The sequence below is a fragment of the Odocoileus virginianus genome, chromosome 11 (assembly GCF_023699985.2).
Source record: "Odocoileus virginianus isolate 20LAN1187 ecotype Illinois chromosome 11, Ovbor_1.2, whole genome shotgun sequence".
Classification (NCBI taxonomy): domain Eukaryota; kingdom Metazoa; phylum Chordata; class Mammalia; order Artiodactyla; family Cervidae; genus Odocoileus; species Odocoileus virginianus.
Window position 1 is genome coordinate 40,133,767 of NC_069684.1, and position 26,078 is coordinate 40,159,844.

At 37.0% G+C, this 26,078-nt stretch overlaps 1 protein-coding gene across 12 annotated transcripts in view; it reads right to left on the reverse strand.

Annotated features, from left to right (window-relative positions):
* The window catches only part of PRRC2C (proline rich coiled-coil 2C), a 100,146-nt gene that overhangs the window by 30,920 nt on the left and 43,148 nt on the right, over positions 1–26,078 (reverse strand). For 11 of the 12 annotated variants that reach the window (XM_020872078.2, XM_070474332.1, XM_020872122.2 and 8 more), the window contains exons 12-23: positions 25,177–25,810; positions 18,803–18,972; positions 18,121–18,370; positions 16,647–16,857; positions 13,317–15,584; positions 10,688–10,896; positions 6,361–6,515; positions 4,494–5,313; positions 4,003–4,088; positions 2,739–2,927; positions 2,346–2,597; positions 942–1,034 (exon numbers count right to left, since the gene is read on the reverse strand). In XM_020872078.2, the coding sequence (XP_020727737.2) occupies positions 942–1,034; positions 2,346–2,597; positions 2,739–2,927; positions 4,003–4,088; positions 4,494–5,313; positions 6,361–6,515; positions 10,688–10,896; positions 13,317–15,584; positions 16,647–16,857; positions 18,121–18,370; positions 18,803–18,972; positions 25,177–25,810 (5,337 nt within the window). The remainder of the gene's footprint in view (positions 1–941; positions 1,035–2,345; positions 2,598–2,738; positions 2,928–4,002; positions 4,089–4,493; positions 5,314–6,360; positions 6,516–10,687; positions 10,897–13,316; positions 15,585–16,646; positions 16,858–18,120; positions 18,371–18,802; positions 18,973–25,176; positions 25,811–26,078) is intronic. The other variant, XM_020872056.2, reaches the window with a different exon arrangement.

The window sequence follows — 26,078 nt, forward strand, 5'->3', positions numbered from 1 at the left end:
AGCCTATATACCTGACACTAAAGAGAAAAACAGAAAACATAGCAAAGACATTGTAATAAAACATAATTCAGAGTTTTTATTCTCAAAGTTATATAATTGAAGCCTTTTAAGAGCTCTCTAAATATATCTGTAAAGGTTATCATTATTATTATTATTTTAAAGAAAAGCCTTTGTTTATAGAGGACTATATTTAAACAGAGAGCAGATGACCAAATTTCCACCGTTATCTGCTCTCCAAAACAAGAGCCAGACATGTAACTTCTAAATGCTTTTCTTTTTTTTTTTTTCTTACCCATTTTTCACCTGTCAGTCTGTGAACTAGGCAAAGTACTGGACTGTACCCATATTTAACAGATTCTTAAATTATAATATGGTTGCTTTGGGAGGCGAGAGCTAGATTTGTGTAACTTACTGTCATCTTTTAATAAAGTATTCAAGGATTTATGAAGATAAACCCTTCAGTCTTCACAAGAGGAATGAAGTTGTTAATGTTCAGTATCATTTTTCAAATTAAAAAAGAAACACATAAATCTTCAGTAATAATCTAATTGTCTTCTTGTTTTAAGTGAACGACCTTTCACAGCATTATAAAAAGGTGTCATTTAAGAACAAAATTACCAACAAAATTAAATGCTGAATCAGTAGAATGTGAAAACTAAGAATAAAATTTTTTTTTTTTACCAAAGCCAGGTTAACATGATTAGTAGATATGAAACCAAGACTAAGCAACACAAACCTGGATATTAAATATAAAGTGATAACTTTCAGGGGAAAAATAACAACTCAGCTTTGACTATTTCCCCTAATTACATTACAGTGGTCCTAAATACAAACTTACTGAACAACTCTGAGGCAGAGTTAAATACTAATCATAAAGTGTGTTTTAGGTACAATAGCCAGGTTCCTATTCAAACCTGCCATGTCTCCAGTTGATTACTTACATTATTAACCAAAGTATCCTCCATCTTTGCATTATTAGTAGCCACAGTGTTAGGCAGAGAGGAAGAAGGTGTAGTATAGTCTGTTACAGACTCCTGTGGAGTGATAAGAGATAAAAAAAAAAAAGCGTTTTAAACTGTATTAGTCACTTTTAATGACAGCCTAACAGTTGTAAAGTTATTTTGAAAGAAAGCAGGAGAACACTCAGAAAACACTTGAATCTTAGAGACCAACAGTGGGATAAAACAAACATGGACCTACCATATTTCAACCACTGCTAGAGTCCTATATATTTAAAATATATACTGCAATATAGGAGGCTGTCAATACTATCAAATATTTCTGTGGATTTCTAACATAACTCTGTGTGGTTTTTATACTCAAATCTATAGCTTACTTTCAACTATTGATTTTTTTCTTCAGAATAAAACATGGATAAATGAATGTCAAGATCTTAGTTGTCACAATTAGATTTTAGGATAAACTCTGTTTATCATCATGAATCTCTCCTTTAAACACGGCAGAGTTAGATCACATGAGCTTTTCACCTCCATGAACTGAGTTGCATGGCAATTAAAAAGAGAAAAATATTCAAGTAACATGAAAGGTTCCATCCACCTTTCTTTTCAGTGAGCATGTTCCAGAGTGAACACCAAATGGCAGATATAAATTTGCTACTCCCACAAGTGTCAGTCCCCATAAGTCACTCAGTGTTATCTTGCCTTAATGAGTATTTTTAAAGACACATGTTTTTCCATTCAATGTAGACCCTAAATGCAAGTCAGTCATTCCTCTGGTGCTCAACCAATAAAACAAGACTTGTTCCAACTCTGGAAGAAAACTGGCTATACTGGAGTTACTCTGGCTTGTGAAGTCGCTCAGTCGTGTCCGACTCTTGGAAACCCCATAGACTGTAGCTTACCAGGCTCCTCTGTCTATGTAATTTTCCAGGCAAGAGTACTAGAGTGGGTTGCCATTTCCTTTTCCTTCTCTTAGTAACTGGAGTTATGTTATTTCCTGACCTCAGAATCTCATTAGTGTGGAAGATAAGGAGGTGGTCCATTACAACTCCATTAACAAAATAAAAAGAAATACACAGCAATTCTTTCAAAGTCTATAAACTCACTGAAAAGCATTCTAATATTGTGTAAATAATTTTTCACTTTAAACTACTCAATAGTCCAGAATTAGGAGTTAGTTTCCACAGAAAGAAATAATTTACTGTAAGGAATTTTAGATTACATATGCACACCATGAAATAAAACCTCTGTAGAAATAATAACCCACATAAGCTACAGAATTACATGCCTCAACCAAAAAAAAAAAAGTGTATTGCTGCTGTTTTCCCCATTCATGTTAGACCTGGCTTGCATCAACTGACTTGGTAATCACTGCCTGTTGCTTACCTTCACATTAGTGCCAAATTCTGTGGATGAAACTGAGATCATTGTTCCTATTTCAGTAGACATTTCTGAAACTGCTTTGGTTTCCTTTGTTGTCACAGGATCTGTACTTCTGACTGTAGCAGGACTTGGTTTCTCTTGTCCTTCTGGTTCTACCTGTTGGGCATCTTTTACTTTTCTATTTTTTAATGAACGTTCCTTTCCAATAGGACCAGGTTTATGTTCTTTGTTTTCAACTGGACTCAAATCTGGGAGCTAAATTCAACGTTTATGACAAAAACATGTCATGATCAAAGACATTTCATCGAAAACTAAATCCAATTAAAAAACTTTTTTACTCTCCTTATGTGTTAGTGGCTTTCATACAATTATATCTGGAACACGAACGGTATTTACCTTCTGGGCTTTGATAGGGCCTGCCCGTGGCTGCTTCTGCCGTTGTTCTTTAGGTTCAGATATTTTGTCAGTAGTTTTTTCCGAAAGCACAGGAACAATTTCATTTTCATTCCCATTTGAAGCTGGAGCACCAAACTGAATTGTGTCAATTCCAATTTCAACTCCACTTTCTTGGCTATTCTTTGTTCCCTAGTAAAAGTACATTTAAAAACTTGCTTCAAAGTAGAGTTCAAATTTGACTGAATGATTTATGTAATACTACAGATTTTAAAAGTACAATAGAAGGTTTGAAGCAATCTACATCTAATTGAGATTAACTGAAAATGCATGCATGCTAGTCGTTTCAGTAATGTCCGACTCTTTGTGATTCCACGGACTGTAGCCCACCAGGCTCCTCTGTCCATGGGATTCTCCAGGCAAGAATACTGGAGTGGGTTGCCATGGCCTCCTCCAGGGGATCCTTCCAACCCAGAGATTGAGCCCATGTCTCTCACATCTCCTGCACTGGCAGGCAAGTTCTTTACTATAGCTCCATCTGGAAAGTCCCATAACTGACATTAGTTACATTTTAAGAAAGTATTCCTTTAACTACTGATCTGTTAGATCAGTAGTTAGAAAACAACTGATAAAATGAAAACTAGGGCAAGACTTAAGTTTTAAAGTTTTGGCTTTAATTGCCCTGAACTGTAAGGCAAATCACACCTTCAACTTAAATGTAAAAAATCATTTAAAACAAATATAAAACAATAAATCAGCAACAAATAGATGAATGAATTAATGGAAGAGCAGAAAAAAGACAGGAATCCCAGTGTCACCCACTTTTGCTCTGAAAATAAAAATTAACATACATGAAAGCACTTTGTGATTGGCAATGGAGTGCACACACCCTAGGAATTTATCAATTAAACTTCTAATTTATGTAACACACCTTGTTTGTGCTAGGTGCTGATCCAGGCAGATACTACCAATCTAACTTGCAGAATTTGCATTATAATGGATAAAGAAATTAAGTAACAAGTTTAGATAAAAGATGTGCAACAATTAAAATATGGTTAAATCACTTAGAAAAAGGTCCCTAAGAGGTCACACTGAAACTGAATCTAAAATACAAGATTAGTGGAAGGTGTTTCTTGCAGAGCAAATATCTAGTCTGAGGATCAGGAATTAAGCTCTCCAGGTGATTCTGATACAGGCCAAAGTGTAACTGTTTTTAAGAAAACTGCCACAATAACCCCACAAAAGCCATTACTAAATCTGCTCCTACCTCTGATGAAGTAGCTGATCCAAATGATGTTAGGGGCTTATTCCACGCACTGACGGAAGGTGGCTGTGGTGGACTAATGGGACCTACTGAAAAGAAGTCACAGGAAATATGACCATTAAAATTTAGAGGTTAATACTTCATAATCCATTTAACCCTTTCTTTTAATGGTAGCTAGACAATAAAAGAATGACTTTTCACATGGTATTTAAAGAGATTCTTGCACACCAAAATAAATATGATTCCCCCAAAACACTGTACATTGTTTTATCAACAAAAAGTTTTGTCCATAAAATATGGCTGTTAAAAGTTTAACACACTTGTCTTAGAAATAAAAGTTTTAAGAAACGAAGCTAAAGATTACAGATTACTGTTACTGCTTCCTACTAAGAAAAAAAGAGATAGCTAGTTTATCTAGTTCACAGATAAAATTGAAAACAAACTCTCAATTCCCACACCACTCCCCACCACTCACTTCTCTGTTGCACACTTACATTTCTTAGAAATCTCATTCAGCACAGCTGGTGGGGCCACCTTGTTCTCCCATAATTCGGCTGTAAGAGTGCTGTGTGACTGCGAGGTCTGGATGGGTTTTCCTGGGGCTACATAATCTGTGCCATTAGGTGTCTGAGCTGAAGGTAGTCTAATTGAAGGAGGTGGCTGTTTTGACAATTGTGTTGTAGTCTGTAGTGAACTCTGGACTGGTTTGTGTGTCTGTCCCTGTGTCTGACCTGGGGCAGTGGGAGCTGGGACTGGGACTTGCACTAGGGTCGAGGTTGAGGCGGGGGCTGGGGCTGGGGTTGGGGCTGTCGGGGCTGAGGCAGGCACAGTTGGGGCTGAGATGGCTGGAGGTGGAGCTGAAGCTGGTGCTAAGGCTGAAGCAAGGATGGGAATTGAGGCTGAGGTAAGGATGGGGACAGAGGTTGGAGAGGAAGCTGAGGCAAGGATTGGGGTTGGAGCCGGAGCTGGAGAAGAGGCTGTGGCTGTAGTTGGGGTGGAGGCTGGAATTGGAGCTGAGGCTGAGGCTAAGGCTGGGAGTGGAGCTGAGGTGGAGGTTAAGACTGGGACTGCAGTGGGGGCTGGAACAGAAGCTGCGGGTGATGCTAGAAGGGGAGCTGGGGTTGAGGCCGGAACTGGAGCTGGGGTTGTGGCTGGAACTGGAGCTGAAGTTGACCCTGGACCCGGAGCTGAGGTCAGAGCTGAAGCTGGAGGCTGTACTTGCTGGGTTCCTGTAGCCTGTTTTTTGGCAAATCTTGGTGGGAGCTTAGAAGTCTGATTTCTTCCCTTTTCATTTGCATTCTTTTTATTCCAGACCTTAAAAAATTTGCAGCAATCATTTGTGTCAATAACATAGTTGAAATGTAATAGTTCATGAACAGATCTTCCAACAAAGTTACCTACTGCTAATTTAGTTCCTTTACTTTACAAAATACCTTCTCAATAGAATAAAAACATCAAGGTTGCTAATGAGATTTTAAATTATGAGAAGCCAATACGCTATAGAGGAAAAAACATATATTCTTGATACACAGGTCCACAAACTCTTTTCCCCAATTTTGAAATTAAAGAAATTAAGTAAATTCGCACTAATTTCATTTGGCAGCAAAATCTGATTCTACCTGACAAAAAATTATTGGTTCCACTCAATTGTTGTTTGCCACAGAAACATTAATTCTGGGAGTGTTGGTGGGTGTTATGCTATATAGAATGCACACACCAATTTACCTTCTTAAAACACAGTAACAATAAATAACTTCTGAAGATACCTAGTTCAAGGACTATGCTCAATTAAACTCAACACAATCACACACACAGGATTTTTACAGTGCTTCCTGTTTTAAAGCCTTCTAATCTATCAGGGCTCTTTATCACTGTGACCCATGTGCTCTATGTTTATACCTGTTCGGCATTTAGCAAAATGGGTGTTTGGGTTGATAAAAGAAAAATTTAACTTACTGTTGATTCATACTATGCATTTAAATAAATTAATTTAGATTATAAGAGAAACTGATATAGGTCAAGAATCTTCAAGTTATTAGAGATCATGGCTGTTGTGTTCATTAGATTTCCAAGATGATTTAAAAACTTTAACACTGCAATGAAATAAGACGGGGCAAATAAGTTGCTCTGAAATAAAGATGATCTTCTCTAAGGCAAATAGTGAGATATAGTAATTACATTTTATTTAAAATTGATCTCACTGCAGTTAAAAACAGTTTAAAGTTGTGAAAAATCAGGTCATTCTCAGCACTTGAATAATAAACACAGCCCTGACCTTATAGGTGGGAAGAAACCTCAACCATTTCCTAGTATATTTTGGGCAATAATCTAAATAACCAGCAACAAATTGAAACACTAAACCTGTATGATTTGTTCTTCCTTCTTTCGGCGTTCTTCATCCTGTAAACGCTTCTGCTGTTTTTTGGATACCACTTCAGTAAAACCATCATCATTCAAACTTGACTGGGGATCTTCAACCACTGTTACTTCAGGATGGTCATCAATTATAACAACACCTATAGGAATAGAATAAGATTTAAAGTGAAATTTTTTTTCAACTGAAAAGATAAAACAGAAATGTTTAATCCAATAGTGATTAAAAATAAAAGAAAAAAGGCAAAAATCTAATATTTATAATTCATAAAATAACCCATTTTCCACACCATAAAATAGCCATTATTAAAATTTGAAGATTTCATAGATATATGAAAAAAAGATGTATATCATTCACAACAGGTAGTTTTGGGACTTTATTTTTAACCCTGTTTATGAGATCAAGTCCTAAAACTACCTGCTGTGAATGATATATGTTTTTTTTTTCTTAAGCAATGAACTGGTAATGCCTTTTTTTAAAAAAAAGAAAAAAAAAATCTTTTATCTTATAGTCAGATCACTTTCTCTCTCCCAGTCTCAAGATGTGTATAGTGCTGTAAAGATCTATGTTAGCACTTTTATCTTATTTGTGTCTAACCATTCTAAAAGGTGGGCATTACTATTGTTTCCCCTTTTCAAAGGATGCAATAAGCTCTGAGAGGCTGATTTGCTAACAGCATGCTGCTGACAAGCTAAGCTGCTATTTGAGTCTTAATGCCTTTAGTTTACATAGACTATTGTCTACAGTGTGGAGCAGTTAAAAACATGAAATATATGTTAAAGTTCCATGGGAATGTAAAGTGATATAGACATATATATATCATAATAACCCAGCAGAAGAATAATTCAAGATATACTTTCAATGCATTGTCTAACAATTATTCTACCTTGTTAAATTATCCTATACATTCTAGTGAGTATAAGAAATTTAGACCCATTAACACGTAAAAGAAAAAAAAAAAACAGTCCAGGTGATGTGATTTGGGGTTGCAGGTATAAAGCTTACACAATGAATATAAGAAAAGGGTGAGGCAATTCAAATAAATTAATTTTGCAAACAAGATAAATATATGGGTTTTTCTTTTTTTTTATTTATTTTTATTAGTTGGAGGCTAATTACTTTACAACATTGCAGTGGTTTTTGTCATACATTGAGATGAATTAGCCATGGATTTACATGTATTCCCCAACCCGGTCCCCCCTCCCACCTCTCTCTCCACCCCAATGGGTTTTTCTTTAGCAGGTGGATTTTTTTAATATTATTAACTTATTGTAATTTTTTGGTTGCACGAGGTCTTTTGCTGTTGTGTGTGGGCTTTCTCTAGCTGTGGAGAGCACAGGCTCTATGAGGGCTTCAGTAGTTGTGGTGCATGGGCTTAGTTGTTCCAGGGCATGTCAGATTTTTCCAGACCAGGGATCGAACTCATGTTCTCTGCACTGGCAGGCAGATTCCTATCCACTGTACCATTAGGAAAGTCCTATACTATTTTGTGATTGGGGAACACATAATTTGCTTGGCGATGATACACACACCATTCAGAATGGTGATAATTGCAGGGGTTGGCAACAGAATATGACTCAGAGCAGATCAAAGGGAACCTACCTGCAAACAGTTCTTTTTAAATAGCTAAAAATTCACATTCATAGAAATACTTACAGGGAAAAAAAAATACTAAGACTGGCTTTCACTCTTTACGAACCTATTACTGTTAGTCTTGTTAATAAAAATTTGATTTAAAGGGAAAAATATTGATTCTGATTTATCTATGGCACTTCTACTTGTGTTTTACATCCTTTAAGACATTAACTGTGTAAAACAGAGCATATGCATATCTCAATGAAAGGTTTTAGTTCAACATTTCAAAGGGTGTTATGCACTCTAAGAGATCTCTTCATAATTCTAAATTTGTCTTGGTTTTTCACTTAAACTAGAAAGTGTGTGTAAAGCTTGTCTTCATAGTCATACCATCATTATTTTCATTTTCTTGCCAAAGAGCTCCTTTAGAAACCTTTTGAATAGTTCACTCAACTACATGAAGCATTTATGGACAAGAGAACAATACTTTGTGATCAATACCCTGTTCTTGTCTGGTGCTATGTAACATTTGGAACTAATTTTAGGAAACTTAGATTATTTTAAAGAACCTAAAGATGACTCAAAATTAATTAAAGGACCTCCCTGGTGGTCCAGTGGCTGAGAGGCTGCCTGCCAAGGCAGGGCACACGTGTTTAAGGACCCTTGGTCCAGGAAGATTCCACATGTTGTGGGGCAACTAAACTAGTGTCCCACAACTACTGAAGCCCGTGTGCCTAGAGGCTGTGCTCCACAATAAGAGAAGCCATCACAACGAGAAGCTGGTGTCTGTAGCAATGAAGACACACACAGCACAGCCAAAAATAATTTTTTAAATGTTGCAAAAAAAGAAATGCAAAACTTGAACAAGTTAAAACTAATAGCTCAATTTTCATTATCAATTCAGAAAAAATACTTACCTTTTTATATTGTCTTAATAATACTTAATAATATTCCAGAAATTGTTTGGAAAAACTAGTAAACGAATATTTGAGAAGACAAATCTGCCATGTTCTGTGGACTTTGTTATCTTCACTTGTCATTTTCCAACTGTGATGTCTAGATGGATGCTAGTCTTTCTTCTCATGGACCACACAAGATAAGCATCCAAATTTCCTATGGACTTACTTTAACCACTTTAAATCAAAGCCTTCTAACTTTAGCACTATTAACATTGTGTTAGCCGTTCTGTGCACAATAAAACATCTCTGGGCCTAAACCCACAAATATGTCAGTAGGTGACTTTTGTGGAGGTCCAGTGGTTAAGAATCCACCTTCCAGTGCAGGGGGGGTGGCTCAATCTCTGGTCAGGGAACTAATATCCCACATGTCAGGGAGCAACGAAGCCTGTGCAGCACCAACTACTGAGACATCGAGCACTAGAGACGGTGCACCACAACCCGAGAGAAGCCCACGCGCTGCAGAGAAGACCTGAGGCTGACAAATATATATAAATATAAATGTCAGTGGCATCCAGCCACCAGCTGCAACACCAAAAATGTCTCTAGAAACTGTCACATGCCCCTGGGGAACAGAATCATCCCTATTAAGAACCACAGTTCTAAAGAATCTAAAAATTCTTAAAACATACAGCTAAGATTCTTTCTTTTCCATGTGAATCCTAAAATGGTAGTCCAGAATTAGCTCTCAAGTTTGCGTGCACTGGAATTAGAATCCCCTGGAGAATTTGTTAAAACACAGATTGCTTCACATGCCAAGAGTTTCTGATTCAGTAGACCTGGGGTAGGGCCCAAGATTTTGTTTTTCTCACAAACTTTCAGGTGATGTTGATGGTTTGAGGACCCCATTTTGAAAATAGCTGGTCTAGAAATAATACTGTCGAGGTCCTGGGACCAAATCAAATTGAATATGTATAAATAACCATTAACTGCTGCTGCTGCGTCACTTCAGTCATGTCCGACTCTGTGCGACCCCATGGACTGCAGCCTGCCAGGCTCCTTCATCCATGGGATTTTCCAGGCAACAGTACTGGAGTGGGTTGCCATTGCCTTCTCCGAACCATTAACTAGATGAAAGAAAACTCTCATCTACATCTCTCATACGCAATAACAACAGTACCTAACCAGTTTCCCATTACTACTATCTAGTCTCAACTTAGTAAATCTCTCAATCTTATTCAGTATTTCAAGCTTAAGTCTCATCTGAATGAATGGAAAATTCCAATATTCGTCTGTGTAAGTGTCTACTCTTAGAGATTCCTTGTTAACGTCTTCATAACATATTTCCTTCTGGCTGTGTTATCCTTCACATCTGACATCCTATCACTCCATGGCTTTCTGAAAGTATTTATCCACAGCAACACTACCTCCCATCCTATTATTTATTCTCTATTTACCATATCTTAGATACCAATTTTCTCAAGATCATAATTTATTGAGGTTAACACGTCTCTCCTTTCAAACACATATATACAAAGCACCTTCATTTGGTTTTCTGTGCGTCCCCCACATTTGTTTAGCAAGGAAGAGTGGTTAATTTACTTTCTTCAGAGAAGTGAAACTGTGGATTATCTTTAACAAGAATTTTATCAAGCACTCACAGGTATGGTAAAAGTTGGTGTTATTTCAGTTAAAGCTCTATCAGTGATTCATAATCAGTCTCTACCTCTACTTAAGTCTAACTTTCTTTTTTTGATGACTTGTTTATTTATAGTATCTACTTAAATGTAACAGATGGACAGACAACAGACAGACAGACAGACAGAGATGACCTGAAACGTACTTGCATAGTTGTTGAGATCAAACTGTGACAGGGCATCCACCTTCTCTTTGGGTTTTTTAGGGCCTGGTTTGGGGTCTTCTCTTTTTCTCCCAGTAGAATCTTTGGAGTTCTTTTGCCCTGTACTGTTAGGTGCTCCTTCCTGATGGTGTGCAGAGCTGCCACTGACAGGATCAGCACCACCTGTGCCTGCCGACTGGTCATCAAATGGTCTACAAAATAATAATATGAGATTTTATAACTAGCTTCACATGTGTGCGTGGAGTATGGCTTAGCTGCTCAAGTCATATCCGACTCTTTTTTGACTCAACAGACTGTAGCCTGCCAGGCTCATCTGTCAATGGAATTTTCTAGGCAAGAATACTGGAGTGGGTTGCCATTTTCTACTTCAGGGGATCTTCTCAAACCAGGGGTCAAACCTGTGTCTCTTGCATTTCCTGCATTGGCAGGTAAATTCTTTACCACTGAAGAACCTGGTAAGCCTACTGTTTCCATATACTTGATCAAAAGAAAAATGCCCTTAGTAGCAGTTTCTAAAGTTCAATCTAAGAAGAAATAATAGTGGGATAGAAATGTCTTAGTGATTTTGTTGGGAACAACTTTACTAAGATGGAGCTTCCCAATAAAGGAAATAAGACTAGCTCTTCAGAGTTCTTTCCAGCAATTAAATTCTAGAACTCTAATTATTCCCAGAAGGTCCTTACTGTGTCTCTTCTTACCATGTTCATTATGTTTATAAATGAGCTAATCGACATTGTTCATACCAGAAAATTTCTGTGATCTAAGCTAGTCCAAAGTATTCACTGGTGGATCTTCTCCACAAGAGGGCGGAATATGGGGAAAATAAGTGTAAAGAATTCTATGCTTACAAGTCTTTGTCTTAAAAGTTCAGTCAGATTATACATATGCATACATATATATATATATATATATATATATATAAAAACATTTTAAAAACCAGTTTTAATATGGAAATGATTCACTTCACAAACCAAAAGTATTTCTACAGGGTTTTGTCCTGCTGACAAATTCTTTTCTTGGGTTCATTTTATAAAAACTTCAAGAACATATACCATGAAAAATGGGCTTATCAATTCATTTTCAGCTCAATCTATAGTATTACTCAAGCTAAAAGCTTATCAAGAGCCTTTCAAAAAGCATGATCTCAAACATGTGAACTATGAATTCATTTCTTCTAAATGTGACACTTAGAAAACATTCATCTATAGCTGGTAACTGCTATGTCTGCAGGTTCAAGTTGCTACCATCTATATGGTACAAAAGAGCTGCTAAGTAGCTGAAACCTTGAGTATTACTACTTGAAATTCGAATAGCTTGGTTATAGTCAACAACTACATTGTTAATGTAACTATATATATTATCCTATTCTTTTGACTTTTAAAGGGAGGTTTAAATTCTGTGTTAAACTGGTACTCAATAAACACAACTGGTAGTATTACTTCCCTGGAACCTTTTTCTAAATTATCAGGAAGCAAAAGTATTTTTTACCGACTGATATAGTAAACTGCCATGCTAAATGTAACTAAACAATGCAGATTAAGATAATATTTTGTCTGAATAAATTTTTTATCACCTCAGGCTGCAAATCTGGAGATGTTTTTTTAAAAAATGGGCACATCATAATGATAGTTGCTTGCTATATACCTACCAGGTGTTACATTGTTTCATAAATATGTCACTGAATCTTCACACATTTTTAAAGTTCTACTGCTTTCTCCTCATTTTACTGGTGAGGAAGCAGAGAATTTATATATAGAAGTACCAGAGCCTAGATTTAAAACTAGAAATAATGCTACTTTATAATTTTCTTAGTATTATAAAATAGTAATTTGCTATAACCAGCATTTTAACAGACCAAATCTAGCACAGTTGAGAAAAATTCTTTTTTCGGAGAAAAATTCTTTTAAAAACACCAATGACATGCTATGTGTGTTATTGGAGGTGGGGCAGGACTTTGCTTCCTAGGCCTTTCTGTAAGCTAGATGGTTTATTGTAGGTTTGCAACTTGAGAGGGGAATATAATGTATCCTTCCTTAAATTTCAACATTCACTCTCTAGAAACCAGTACAGAGTGACTGAATATGATTACAAGATACTAATTTAAGTCCCAGAGCACCTGTGAGTACCACAGTTTTCCAGAGAGAAATCAAGAAAGACAGGCTACTCATCATCAGTAAGATGGTCTACCAAACGGAAGACACTGTATATGTCCTGTCCTTGGGGGTGTGTCAATTTTCCCAAAGCTACAAATTTGTAACAGGACTCCTTTGGGAGATGTAACAAAACAATAGGCAAGGACTTCTGTGATCCACTAACCTCTTTCTCAAGCACTCTTACACTTTCAGAACAGAAAAAAAAAAAAAAAAAACCTACAGGAGAAGAATGTGACTGCTGCCTTTGCACAGTTCAACCAAGAAGTATACTTCTAGTTTCTCTAAAGGTGCAAAAGCAGCCACTCGCGGTCCAGTGGTTAGGACCCTGTGCTTCCACTGCCAAGGGCCTGGGTTCAATTTCTGGTTGGGGAATTAAGATCCCTCAAGCTGAGTCACATGACCCACAACCTCCCCCCAAAAAGATGCAGAAGCAATTATATGTAACATAAAATACTCACCCTCGCTTTCCACTTTTTGATGGTGGGCCACTTCTCCTTTCATTCCTAGGACCTGAGAAATTCCTTCCAGATTTGGGTGGACCATTGTTACCACGCCGATTCTGGCGATCTATGCCAGGTCGCTGACTAGAAAAACTTCTCTTTGCTATTTCCCTCTTTGGAGGTACAACATTCTCTCCCGTCTTTACCACCACTTGTGCATTCAAATCAGCATTTTTTTTTTCATCCCTCTCACGCCTCTCATTGAAATCACTGCTTTCAGAGGCTGTTTCCCATTCTTCATTTGCCTGATCTGAAGAGTTCTGGTTAGATAAGTCTGGTGTCTTATTCCCAGAAATATCCCCAGCAGTATTAACTGGTTCCTGAACCACATTATTAACTGTGCCATTTGTGGACACTGCCACCTCGTTGGTTTTTGAAGCAGCCTCCCTCTCCCTTAGTCGTCTAAATCGGGGAGGTTTATCTTGCCTTGGTGGTCGTGTAGGACGCTGCCTTCGGGGCCTCTCTCTAGCTGGGTCAAATTTTCGCTCAAATTTTGGAGGCCGTTTATCTGCTGGGATAGGGATAAACTGCTCATGTCTCCTTGGTGGCTCCCCACTGTCTGGTTTAGGAGCTTCTGTCTGCCTTGGGTTCCACTGATTGTCCCGATAAGCAGGTCTTCGTAAGGTAGAAGGGCGTGATGGGCGACCTCCAGGATCTCTTCCACCACGTCTGAACGTTCCCCCTCTGCCTCGCCTTGTAGGCTCTCCTTTAGGAAGGAAGCCTGGTTTAGATTTATCATCATCCCTTACAAAAGGTTTTTCTAGAGGTCTACTATCTATTCGGACATGATTTTCAGGCCTGAAAGAAGATTGAGGCTTTATAGGTTTTTTGCTTTCAGGCCGTTCCTCTCTTTTGGGAAGCTTACTTTTGCTTAAACTATCCTTGTCACTTGCACTTTCATGAATTTCACTGTCTGTGTCAGTCTCTGAACCTCGCTGTCTTCTTCTTTTGGGAACAACTTCAAAATCAGAGCTCTCACTTCGTGTTTCACTTTCTTCTCGCTGCCTGAGGGGTCCTGGGGCCACATGCTCTGTTCGTGGCTTATTGTCTCTATACTGAGGATAATCTCGAGTGTGCCCTCTACCACCCCTGCCACGTCCTCCATAAGAGCCTCTGTAGCTTCGCCCTCTGGAGTAATATTCACCTCGACCTCGACCTCTGTATCCTTGATCTGGAAACCAATCTCTATCTCTAGCTTCTTTCCAGTAGGTCCTAGGGGGTAAAGTGGATTCTTTTTTAGCTGTTGGTCTTGAATCTGGTCGAGTTCTCTCTGTAACAAGGTCTTTGCTGATGACTTTCTCAGGCTGCTTTTCTTCCTTGACTGTTGGTGCTGTGACAGTTTGTTGGTTCACAGTTTTAACTGCAGGCTCTACCTCAACACTACTTACAGATTCCAAAGGCTTCTCGGTATCTTGAGGTGGCTTTTGTATCAAAGTTGAAGGTGAAGTTTCCACTGAAGGAAGTTTCTCTGGTTCTGGTTGAGGTGGTGGTGGAACTGACTGTGGCTGAACTGGTGCTGTAGGTGGTGCGGTTGGTAGAGGAAGAGGTTCTTTCTTTTCTGTCTTTTCAGGTTTCACCATTTTTTCGGTGACCTTTTCTCCTTTTTCTCCCTTTTCTCCTTCTTTCTCCTTCCTTTGCTCCCGTTCTTCTTTCATATCTCTCAGTATAGGTTTCTTAATAGGACCTGATCTTCTCACAGGCCTGTCGTTACCTTCTTCTCTTCTGTTGGAGCTAGGCCTTGGGCCCCAACGAGTTTCTGATTTAGATTTATACAATTTCTCAGGTTTTGGTCCATCAGAAGATCGGATAAAGCCCTCTTTTTTTGGTTTTTCCTCTGGCCTTTCTGCTGGTTCTTTTGAATCAATACCTCTGCTAGTTACTTTAGGAATACTTGCAGACGGCTCATTCCTCAGCTCCTCTGATTTTTGAGTATGGTTAGATCCATGGCAAACACTTCTTTTCCGGGCAGGCTGACTTTCTCCAGCTGAAATTCGCTCTTCTTGAGGAGTGGCTATAGTCTTCTGATCAGGTACATCAAAACAAGTAGACTGACTATTTGTGTCAGTATGACGAGGTCTAATGTCTTCCACTGATTTGCTTAAAAACTTCTGTATGTCTGTCTCACTTGATTCTCTGACAAAGTCTGGTTTTGGATGAGCCTCTAACTGACCATGTTCTACAGGATAAGCAGCAGTTATCTGTTCCTGATCCAATGGAGCTTCAGGCCTACGATAATGAGAATTCAAAGAAATAATAGCCATCACAGCAAAAATCTTTTTCACATGTACAGCAAAATAATCCCTCCAATTTAAAAACAAGAAATGGATCCTAAAGAACCTTATGTCTCTACAAAAAGTTCAGTGCAACATTATTCGTAAGAGCCAAGAGACCAAAACAACCTAGATGTCTACTACAGATGAATGGGTCAAGAACATGTATGTGCATACAACAGCATGTTGTTTAGTGAAAGAAAATCCTGCTATATGCTACATCAGAGATGAGGAGATTACACTAAGTGAAATAAACCAGTCATAGAAGAACAAATACTATATGATCCCACTTTTATACAACGTTATGCTTATAGTTAACATTGTACTATATACTTAAAATTTTGACAGGAGTAGATATTGTGTTAATGTTTCTACTCCCCTCAATTAAAAAGAAATGAAACTCAGTCCTTAAGAAAAAGAAGTTTAGACCATGCTTATGTGAAAGTTATATCCATCAAAACTGGTTATTTTCACTTATAAGCAGAGTACACTAGAATAGGTCCATCTTTCCCAATGAATCAGAATCTTAAAACATCATAAAACAAATTCCTTAAAAGGGCAAAAGCTCTAACTTATCATTATAAATTACTGAAGATTACCAATTGTCTGATACTTCAAAATAACTGTAAATTAGTGTTTATCCTTAACTTGACCTTAGAAAACTTTCATAAGATATTGATAATTAAATGCCTAATATTTCTCATTAAGTGGAAGAATTCTATCAACACTTTATCAGACTATATGTCAAGTGCTGGAGAATCTTGACAATTTTGACAGCTACCACTAAATTTCAGTATTTAAATAAGCGTACAGAAAGAACTATGTTACAAAATGCCCTAATCAATCATTACTAAATGCCGGGAAAAGGAAAATACATCCTAGAATGAAATAAGGCATATTAAACGGGAGAAAATCGGATCTGTGGCTCAGCCCTAAGTCAGAATGATCTCCAGGGAGACTATACAGTTTTCATTTCCCAACAATATTCTGTTGGCTTGCTAATGACTTTAATAATTACCTTACATCCTCAGGCTCTTCTGTTGCCTTGGGAGTGGTGGCCTGCTGAGGCTCAGCATGAGGATAGGGATCTGACCCCCACATCATTCGAGGCTCAGAGAGCGAAATCGCATGATCTCTTGCAGAGCGAGCCAAATGCTCAAATGACTCAGAATTGTTTGGTGACCCTTCCATCTGATCTCTTCTCATTAATGGCTTAGGAGGAATCATTCCTATACAAAAGATCAGAAAAAGATGGGAGTGCAGGGAAAAAACAAAGGAAACAGAATCATTATAGACACAGAATCCAGGTTAATACTTTATTACTATTTGGACATCTCTATATTTAGAGAAATACTTTTGGCAAGTAAAACTGATTAACTCAAAAAAATCATCAGTGAAAACGGAATCTTTCTGTGAATGAGATTTTTATTGTTGCTATTAAATAAACAGATTTAAAAATCCAGGAAGCAACACAAGCAAAACCATAAGAACAGCCTATTTTACTTTAAAGGAAAGAAATGCCTATAAAAATCAGATAACAAGTACCCAAGTACCATGACTCTGTGCACGTTAAATGTTCTCAGAATTACACTAAGTGATGAATTTTCAGAAAAACATCTTCCATAGAAAATTCTATTAATTTAATTAGTGGATCAGTATGCCATAAATTATGTCTCTTAAATTTAAAATTTTCATATATGATAATATACATGTTTCAATGCTATTCTATATGAAACAGATCGCCAGTCCAGGTTCGATGCATGAGACAGAAGGCTCGGGGGCTGTGCACTGGGATGACCCAGAGGGATGGGATGGGGAGGGGGGTTCAGGATGGGAAATACATGTAAACTCATGGCTGATTCATATCAATGTATGGCAAAAAACACTACAATACTGTAAAGTAATTAGCCTCCAACTAAAATAAATAAATCAAAAAAAATAAAATTTTCAGTATAAATTTTAAAATCAAAATGTAATTCTTGGTCATATTTTTATTCACCTCTAAATTTTCCTCTATACCATCTTGGTACTGGATTATCTGAATTTATTCTGATAAACACAGCTATCTTATTTGTTTTTAGCTAACCTATTAGGAAATTCAGGTGGTAGGCTGGTAAATGACAGAGGAGATAGCTGTAATATATAACATATGGATAAAATTAAAATGCTGAAACGCCTCAAAGAATGAAAACAATGCAGCAAACAATAGATATTATAACTAAGATAGTAATTTACCATCTGAAATTTTTGAAATAATAATCACAAAACAGAGAGTATAGTATTTCAGTCTTACCACACTGTTGGTACAGTATCTGGAATTTAACTACTCTGTGCTGAAAGAAGATACATCATTTTATGACTAAGAAGTCCTATATAAGTTCTTACTAGATTTTAACTCTCAAAGGAAGTAAGACCAAAATTGTGGGGAAAATGAAAAACTCTAAACTTCCACAACTGCAAGTAAGCCAGGAGACGATGCCATTCCAACTTACCAGGATGAATGGGCGGGATATCCATAGCAGGTCTACCTGACATCATTCGAGGATCCATGTATGACTGCATCATGAGCCACCTTGGATCAAAACCCATGGAAGCCAAATGCTGGGGGTGAGGTTGCATGGGCTGGTAAAGAGGTCTATGTGGTGGTGGAGGGACAGCGCTGCTGGACGGCTGAGAAGGAACCGTCTGTGGAAGCACACCTTGCTGTTGCTGCTGCTGCCACTGCTGCTGCTTCATCTGTTCCTGAAAATATAGGCAGGATCTCACATTTTGAGCCTTTGGTTCCATGTGATAAATTAATACAACCAATCATATAGGAAAACAGGCTTTTTTGAAACTCTGAGGGAAAAGAACTCAAAACACATTTGACAGTGAGAGATGGCAAGACAAGAGAACAAAGGTTCAGTTATGACATTCTGCCTTATACTTCAGCAACTAATCACTCATCAATTATACTGCAAGAAACCATTTCCTAGAAAGGAAGATGAGGCAGAAGAAAAAAAGGAACGTATAAAGCCCATATCAACAAACTTTTACTAATTTAAAAGAGGCAAACTTTTCAGAGGAAATCTGTATGTTTTGAGTATTTTGAATTTTATGTTAAATTATTTCTCATGCTACTGAACAATCAACCTTTTAAATCACATGTACAAGATAAAATGTTTTTATTGTTACCTGCTGCCGCTGGAATCGTGGTGGTAAAGACTTTTGAAACTGTTTAAAATAGCCAGATAATACAGCAGGCCGAGGCTGAGATCCTGATTCTGGTTCTGTTTCATGTGCTATCTGCATGGTCTCCTTTTCACTGCGATTGCTATCTTGTCTAGTGAAAACTGGGTCATCCTCTGCCCAAAGAAAAGGTGAAAGATAATGATACTCATCTATGACACTTAACATTAATACATGCTGTTCATACTGGAGTGACATAATCAGATATATTTTAAAAGTTAATGAGGAAGAAAGTATCCTTACTCCAAAACACCATTTTGTATTTTAATATTGGTAACCATCAATGTAATGAGGTAACATTAGTTTAACAAAACCTCAGATTTTCTCAAAGCTGGATTCTTAAGATAGAACTCACATGCCCAGATGCTTGATCATGCAAAAGTCTGTACTTGATATTTTGTGATAATAAACCATTTCAAGTTCTATCTATTTTTCACTGTTTCAAGAAATATTAAAACTACTGTCAACATTTACTTGTGGTTCATTAGCATTTAGATGAAAACAAGAATGGTCTATAAATACTTAAAATAGAACATGGTTTATAAAATTTTTCTGATCAGGGGATTATTATCTATAAAGAAAACGAATGAATCTAAACTATGATCATTCATTTTAATGATCATAAAATGAATGATCATGACAACCGAATGATCACCACAGTATCTTCAAATATATAAATCATTGTTCTATGTAAAGGGTATCAATTATGATATACAAAAAGCAGAACCATACACATCCCCTCACCCAAAAAAAGTTCTCATCCCAAAGAAAACCAGAGTTATATTCATTCTAGAAAATGCCACTTGTTACAACTACAAAGCCATGTTATGTTATAAATTCTTTTCTCAGAGAACCAGAGGTGAATTTTAAGGGGAAAGCTAACGTAAAGACAGTGTAAAACCATGCAGTAAAGAATCAAAAGTCACACTTTGTATTACATTCAATATTAAAAATGTTTTAAAAATGATAAAATATTAGAGGGAAAAAGAGAGCCAAGAAGGTGCGACATTTAAAAATGAAATGTGTACACCTTACTGGTAAACCCAGCTAGAGTTAAACTGCCATCAGAGGACATATAAAATGCGAATGAAAAGAAAAATGCCACTAAATAATGATCACTAAAAACAAAACCAAAATTAGTTCATGTATAATATATAGTCGCTGTTGACAGTAAATTAATCAGGGTCAATACAAGTATTTGCTTGCAAAACTATGACTAAAATAAATTTCCTTATTTCTAATTCATGGTCTTTTCTCATTAACTGCGAATAAAATTCTCTAAGATTGTTCTTTCAGAATTCATCAATTTTAAAGTATAAAAATATTTTTCATTTCTGTGGTGAGAAATTTTGCTTTGCCTTTTTTAAGTGTTTCGAGCTAAGTGCTTAGGATACATAATAAAAGCCCATAATCAACATCATATTATCTCTAGACTGCTTAATATAAGAAATCTGAAAAAAAAAAAAAAAAAAGAAATCTGTGAGATTTGGTAACTCAACAATCTGCACGGGCTATATCTCATTTTCTAAAAAAGTTGAGTAAAGAAAAAGTTGAGATAAAACACTCTTACTTCTCTTTACAGTGACATTAAGGATCAAATTTGAAGGTAACTCAGAATATAGACTAAAAACTTAAAGGAAAACTTTAAATAGCTTTAGAACTTCAAGCAGCATTGTCTTATAGAAATAGCATGGGTTTCATGGTTAAAAAAAATTTCAGTATTTCCATAACAGAAATGTACTGAAATAAAACTATTTCTATCTTAAATCACTGTTTACTAAGACCAAACTTTAAATTTCGAGCATAGTTCTATTAATTTAGAGTTTATGAGCCAATTTTGGGAAGAACACATCAGCTAATTATAGCCAGCAAAGGCTTTTTTTTGGTGGGGGAGGGGAGCCCCACACATCAACAGGTATGAACCCATGCCTCCTGTGGTGGAAGCACAGAGTATTAACCACTGGACTACCAGGGAAGTCCAGCAAAGTTTTTTTTTTTTTTTTTGGGGGGGGGGGTGGGAAGCATTTTGGTAAGCATATAGATGACCTATGAAAGCTTTTATATATCTAAGCTGATAGAAAAACAAATATGAAATTATGAACAGAGCAGTCATTTAATTATGACAATCCAAAATTCCCACTAAGCTCTATTCAACTTAAATTTTAGAGGTATTAGCCAATGTATAAACAAAGGAGATTTCATTTAGCTAGATGCTGTGGAATCAGAAAAGGGTAAAAGAATCAGCATCTAAGTATGAAGCCAATACTATTTTGCTGACACAATAGAACTGAAGGTCATCTAACTATATGATGTCTACAATAAACTCACTTGAGATCCAAAGATATAAATAAACTGAAAATGAAAAGATATTCCATAGAAATAGTAACTAAAAGAGAGCAGGGTGGCTACACTGAGATAAAACTGACTTTAAATCAAAGTTTTACAAGAGACAAAGAAGGTTATTAAAAACTAATAAAAGGTTCAATACAGCAAGATACAACAATTATAAACATTTACACACCTAGTAACAGGACCATCAAAAAAAACCTATGATGCAAAATACTGGGGGATACATTACTTGCACATTTAGAGGCTTCAACAACCCCATCTCAATGATGAACAGAACAGCCACAAAGAAGTAAGGAAAAAGGACTTAATAAACCAACTAGACCAACTTTGGGCTCTCCTGATAGCTCAGTTGGTAAAGAATCTGCCTACAGTGCAGGAGGCCCAGGTTTGATTCCCGGGTCGGGAAGATCCCTTGGAGAAGGAAATGGCAACCCACTCCAGTATTCTTGCCTGGAGAATCCCATGGACAGAGGAGCCTGTCAGGCTATAGTCCATGGGGTCGCAAGAGTCAGACATGACTTAGTGACTAAACCACCACCAAACCAACTAGATTCACAGACATATACAGAACATTCAACCCAAAAACAGCACATTCTTTTCAAGGTCATTTTCAGAATAGACAATGTTAGGACCCAAATTAACTCTCAAGAGTTCAAAAGACATATACAGAAAGTTTTTTCTCTAACCAAAATGGAAAGAAGTTAGAAACCAATAGAGAAGTGAGGAATATTCATAAATTTGTGGAAATTACTTTTTTTTTTTCAGTTCTACCAGTTTATTGCTACTAACCCATTTCTCTCCACCCTCATGCATGTATGCTCAGTCATGTAACCCCATGGACTGCAGCCTGCCAGGCTCCTCTGTCCATGGACTTTTCCAGGCAAGAGCACTGGAATGGGTTGCCATTTCCTTCTCCAGGAAATTAAATAACATTCTTAAACAACCAAAAAATTAAAAAAGAAAGTGTAAGGGAAGTTGGAAAATACCTAAGAGATGAATGAAAACAAAAACACAACATACAAAAACTTACAGGATGCAGGAAAAGTGAAGCGGGGAATTTATAGCTATAAATGGTTACATTAAAGAAAAACAGGAAAGCTCTCAAAATCAATAACCTAGAGTTATGACTTAAGGAATGAGAATAAGAACCAAACGCAAAGTTACTAGAAGGAAATAAAATTCACAGCAGAGATCAAGAAAATAGAGAACAGAAAAATATAGAAAAATCAATGAAAACAAAAGCTGGTTCTTTGACAAGCTCTACAAAATTGACAAATATTTAGCTGGGAGAGTAAACTAAGGAAAAAAAGTCTCAAATTACTAAAATTAGAAATGAAAATGGGACATTACTACCAATTCTACAGAAATAAAAAGGATTATGAGAGAACTATGAACAACTGTACATCAACGAACTGGATAACCTAGATGAAATGTACAAAGTCTCCAGAACAAAAACATCTACCAAGACTAAAAATCGCAAAGAAATATAAAATGTGAACAGACTTTTAACTAGTCAGGAGATTGACTTGGCAATCAAAAACCTTGCAGCAAAGAGAAGTCCTGGACCTGATGGCTTCACTGATGAATTCCACCAAACATTTAAAAAACTAACATCAATTCTTCTCAAACTTTTCCAAAAACTGAAGAGGAGGGAACACTTCCTAATTAACTTACAAGACCAGCATCACCATAATACCAAAGCCAAACAAGGACACAAGAAAACTGCAGATAAATACAAATACCTCTTATGAACACTGATGCAAAAATTCTCAACAAAATACTAGAAAACAGAATTTAGCAATATACTGAAATTATACTAATTACCATTACCAAGTGGCACATATTCCTGGGATGCAAGGATGGTTCAACATATGCTGCTGCTGCTGCTAAGTCGCTTCAGTCATGTCCGACTGTGCGACTCCAGACAGCAGCCCACCAGGCTCCCCCGTCCCTGGGATTGTCTAGGCAAGAACACTGGAGTGGGTTGCCATTTCCTTCTCCAATGCGTGAAAGTAAAAAGTGAAAGTGAACTCTCTCAGCCGTGTCCAACTCCTAGTGACCCCATGGACTGCAGCCTACCAGGCTCCTCCGTCCATGGGATTTTCCAGGCAAGAGTACTGGAGCGGGTTGCCATTGCCTTCTCCAGCTTCAATATATACAGATTGATCAATATACTACACATTGACAGAATGAAGGGAAAATAACATGATCATCAAAATTAATACAGAAAAGGATTTTTGACAAAACTCAACACATTTTTATGATAAAAGTACTCAAACTAGGAATAGAAGGAAACTACTTCAACATAATAAAATCCACTTATCAGAAACCCACAGCTAACACCACACTCAATGTTGACAAGCTGAGATCATCTGCAAGATCAGAAGAAGACAAAGGTGCCTCCTCTTGCTACTTTTATTCAACTTAGTATTGGACAATTTTGAGGTGAGGGGTTCAAGACTGCAGTGGAAAAGTAACTGCAGATGTGGTAGAAACAGCGAGAGAGCTAGAATCTGAAGTGGAGCCAAGATACAACTGAATTGCTGCAATCTTATGATAAAACTTGAATAGATAATAAGCTGCTTTCCAATGGATGAATGAAGAAAGTAGTTTTAGAGATGGAAATCTACTCCTGGGGATGACTATGAAGACTGTTAAAAAGATAACAAAAGATTTAGAATATTATTACATAAACTTACTTGGTAAAGAATCAGCAGGGTTTGAGAGGACTGACTCCAATTTTGAAAGATTTTTTGTGGATAAAAGTTATGAAACAGCATTGATGCTATAGACAAATCATTTGTAAAATAAGAGCCAACTGATGCAGCAAACTTCATTGCTATCTTAAGACATTTGCCACAGCTACCATTCCAACCTTTGGCAACCACCACCCGGATCATCAGCAGCATTAACACTGATGCAATACTCTCCCACACCAGCAAAAAGATCATGACTCACTAAAGGGTTAGTGATGGTTAGCACTTTTAGGAATAAAGTATTATTAAGGTATGTACCTACTATATATATATACACATATATACATATTTCTAAACAGAATGCTACTGGACACTTAAGAGTCTATCAGTTCAGTTCAGTTGCTCAGTTGTGTCTGACTCTTTGCGACCCCATGAATCGAAGCATGCCAGGCCTCCTTGTAGAATAGTGTAAATATAACTTTTATATGCACTGGGAAATCAAAAAATTTACATGACTTGCTTTATTGTTGTGGTCTGGAACAAACCTGCAACATCTCTGAGGTATGCCTGACTGAAAAGAAATGAAAGTAGGGTCTCAAAGAAATATCTGTACGCTCACAGTCACATCAATATTATTCAAAATATGTAAAACACAGAATCAACCCCAGTGTCCATCAACAGATTGGGTAAGCAAAATATGGTGTGTGTGTGCATTTATATGATGAATTAGTAGACTTAAAAAGGAAGGAAATTCTATCTTTTTTTCTTTCACTCATGCTACAACTGATGAAACTTAAGGACATTATGATAAACAAAAATGTCAGTCACAAAAAGACAAATACTGTATGATTCCACCCACATGAGGCACTGACAACAGTCACAATCAGACCCACGGGAAGGAAGCAGAATCACCACCCAGTTATTGTTTAACAGATACAGAATTTTGATTTCACAAGATGAAAGGAGTCCTGAGATAGATGGCAGTGATGGTTCATTATGAGTGCTTTTAATACCATTTTAATAAAAAATGGTTAAGATGCTAAATTTTATGTTATATGAATTTTATCATAATAAAAATATTACAGAAAACAACCCACATTTTCAAGAATTCAATTTAAAAAAAGTATCCAATTAAATTCAATCTATAACCAAAACACATCAATCACTTTTATTTGGATTACATATTTTAAAAATACACGAACATTCAACGTTCACAATGTAAGTAATAGGAAGCCTTTTGCAAAGCTTATATAAGGACAAACAAGACTATCATACCTTTGTTACAGTTGTTTTCACTTTCTGGTTTTTCTACCATAGGTTCTGAAGTAGGTTCTTTGTGTTCAATTTTTTCGTCCACTTTCTCTCTCTCTCTCTTCTCTAACTCACATTCCTTTTCCTGTTCTTTTGCCTTTTGCAGTTCTTTTTCCTTTTCTTGCTGCCGTTCTAGCTCCTTCTCTTTTTCTTGCTTTCTTTCCTTCTCCATTTCTCTCTGTTTTTCCTGTTCTCGCTCCAGTTCTTTTTCCTTTTCCTGTTGCCTTTCCCTTTCTTTCTCCCTCTCCTTCTCTCGCTCCTGCTCTTGTTCTTTTTCAAGTTCTTTCTCACGTTCCCGTTCCTTTTCTCGTTCTTTTTCTCGCTCCCTTTCTCTAATTTCCTCTGGAGAGGGTTGTTTGTCCACTATGCCAAGCTTTTCATCCAGTCGTTTAAGTTTCTCTGCACATGCGGCCTTCCTTTGTTCTTCCATTCTTCGCTCTTCCTCTTCACGCCGTTTACGAGCACGTTCCACTGCTGCAGAAAGTTCTGACTGTTGCCTTCTTCTTTGCTTCCATATTTCATCTTCATCTGGGACCTGCTGCTTGGGGGGGAAAGGGCCTGGTCTTCCAGGTACTGCCTGTCGGTCTGGAGGAGGATGCTGAAATTTTAAAATAAATTCTCAGATGAGTATGACAACACAGGATATATCACAGACATATAGCAGGAGCAAAACTCTCCACAGAGTATCAGAAATTTCCCTGGAAAATATACACATTAAATGCAAAATCAATGTGGGGAAGAGAGTATATCTAGATAAGTTTCTAGAATAGTTAATCCAGCCATCTAATATTTACTGAGCATGTACTTATCTATTGTGCCAGACATTACTGCTCACTCAGTATTTGCTGAGTAAAATTAGAAGCTGC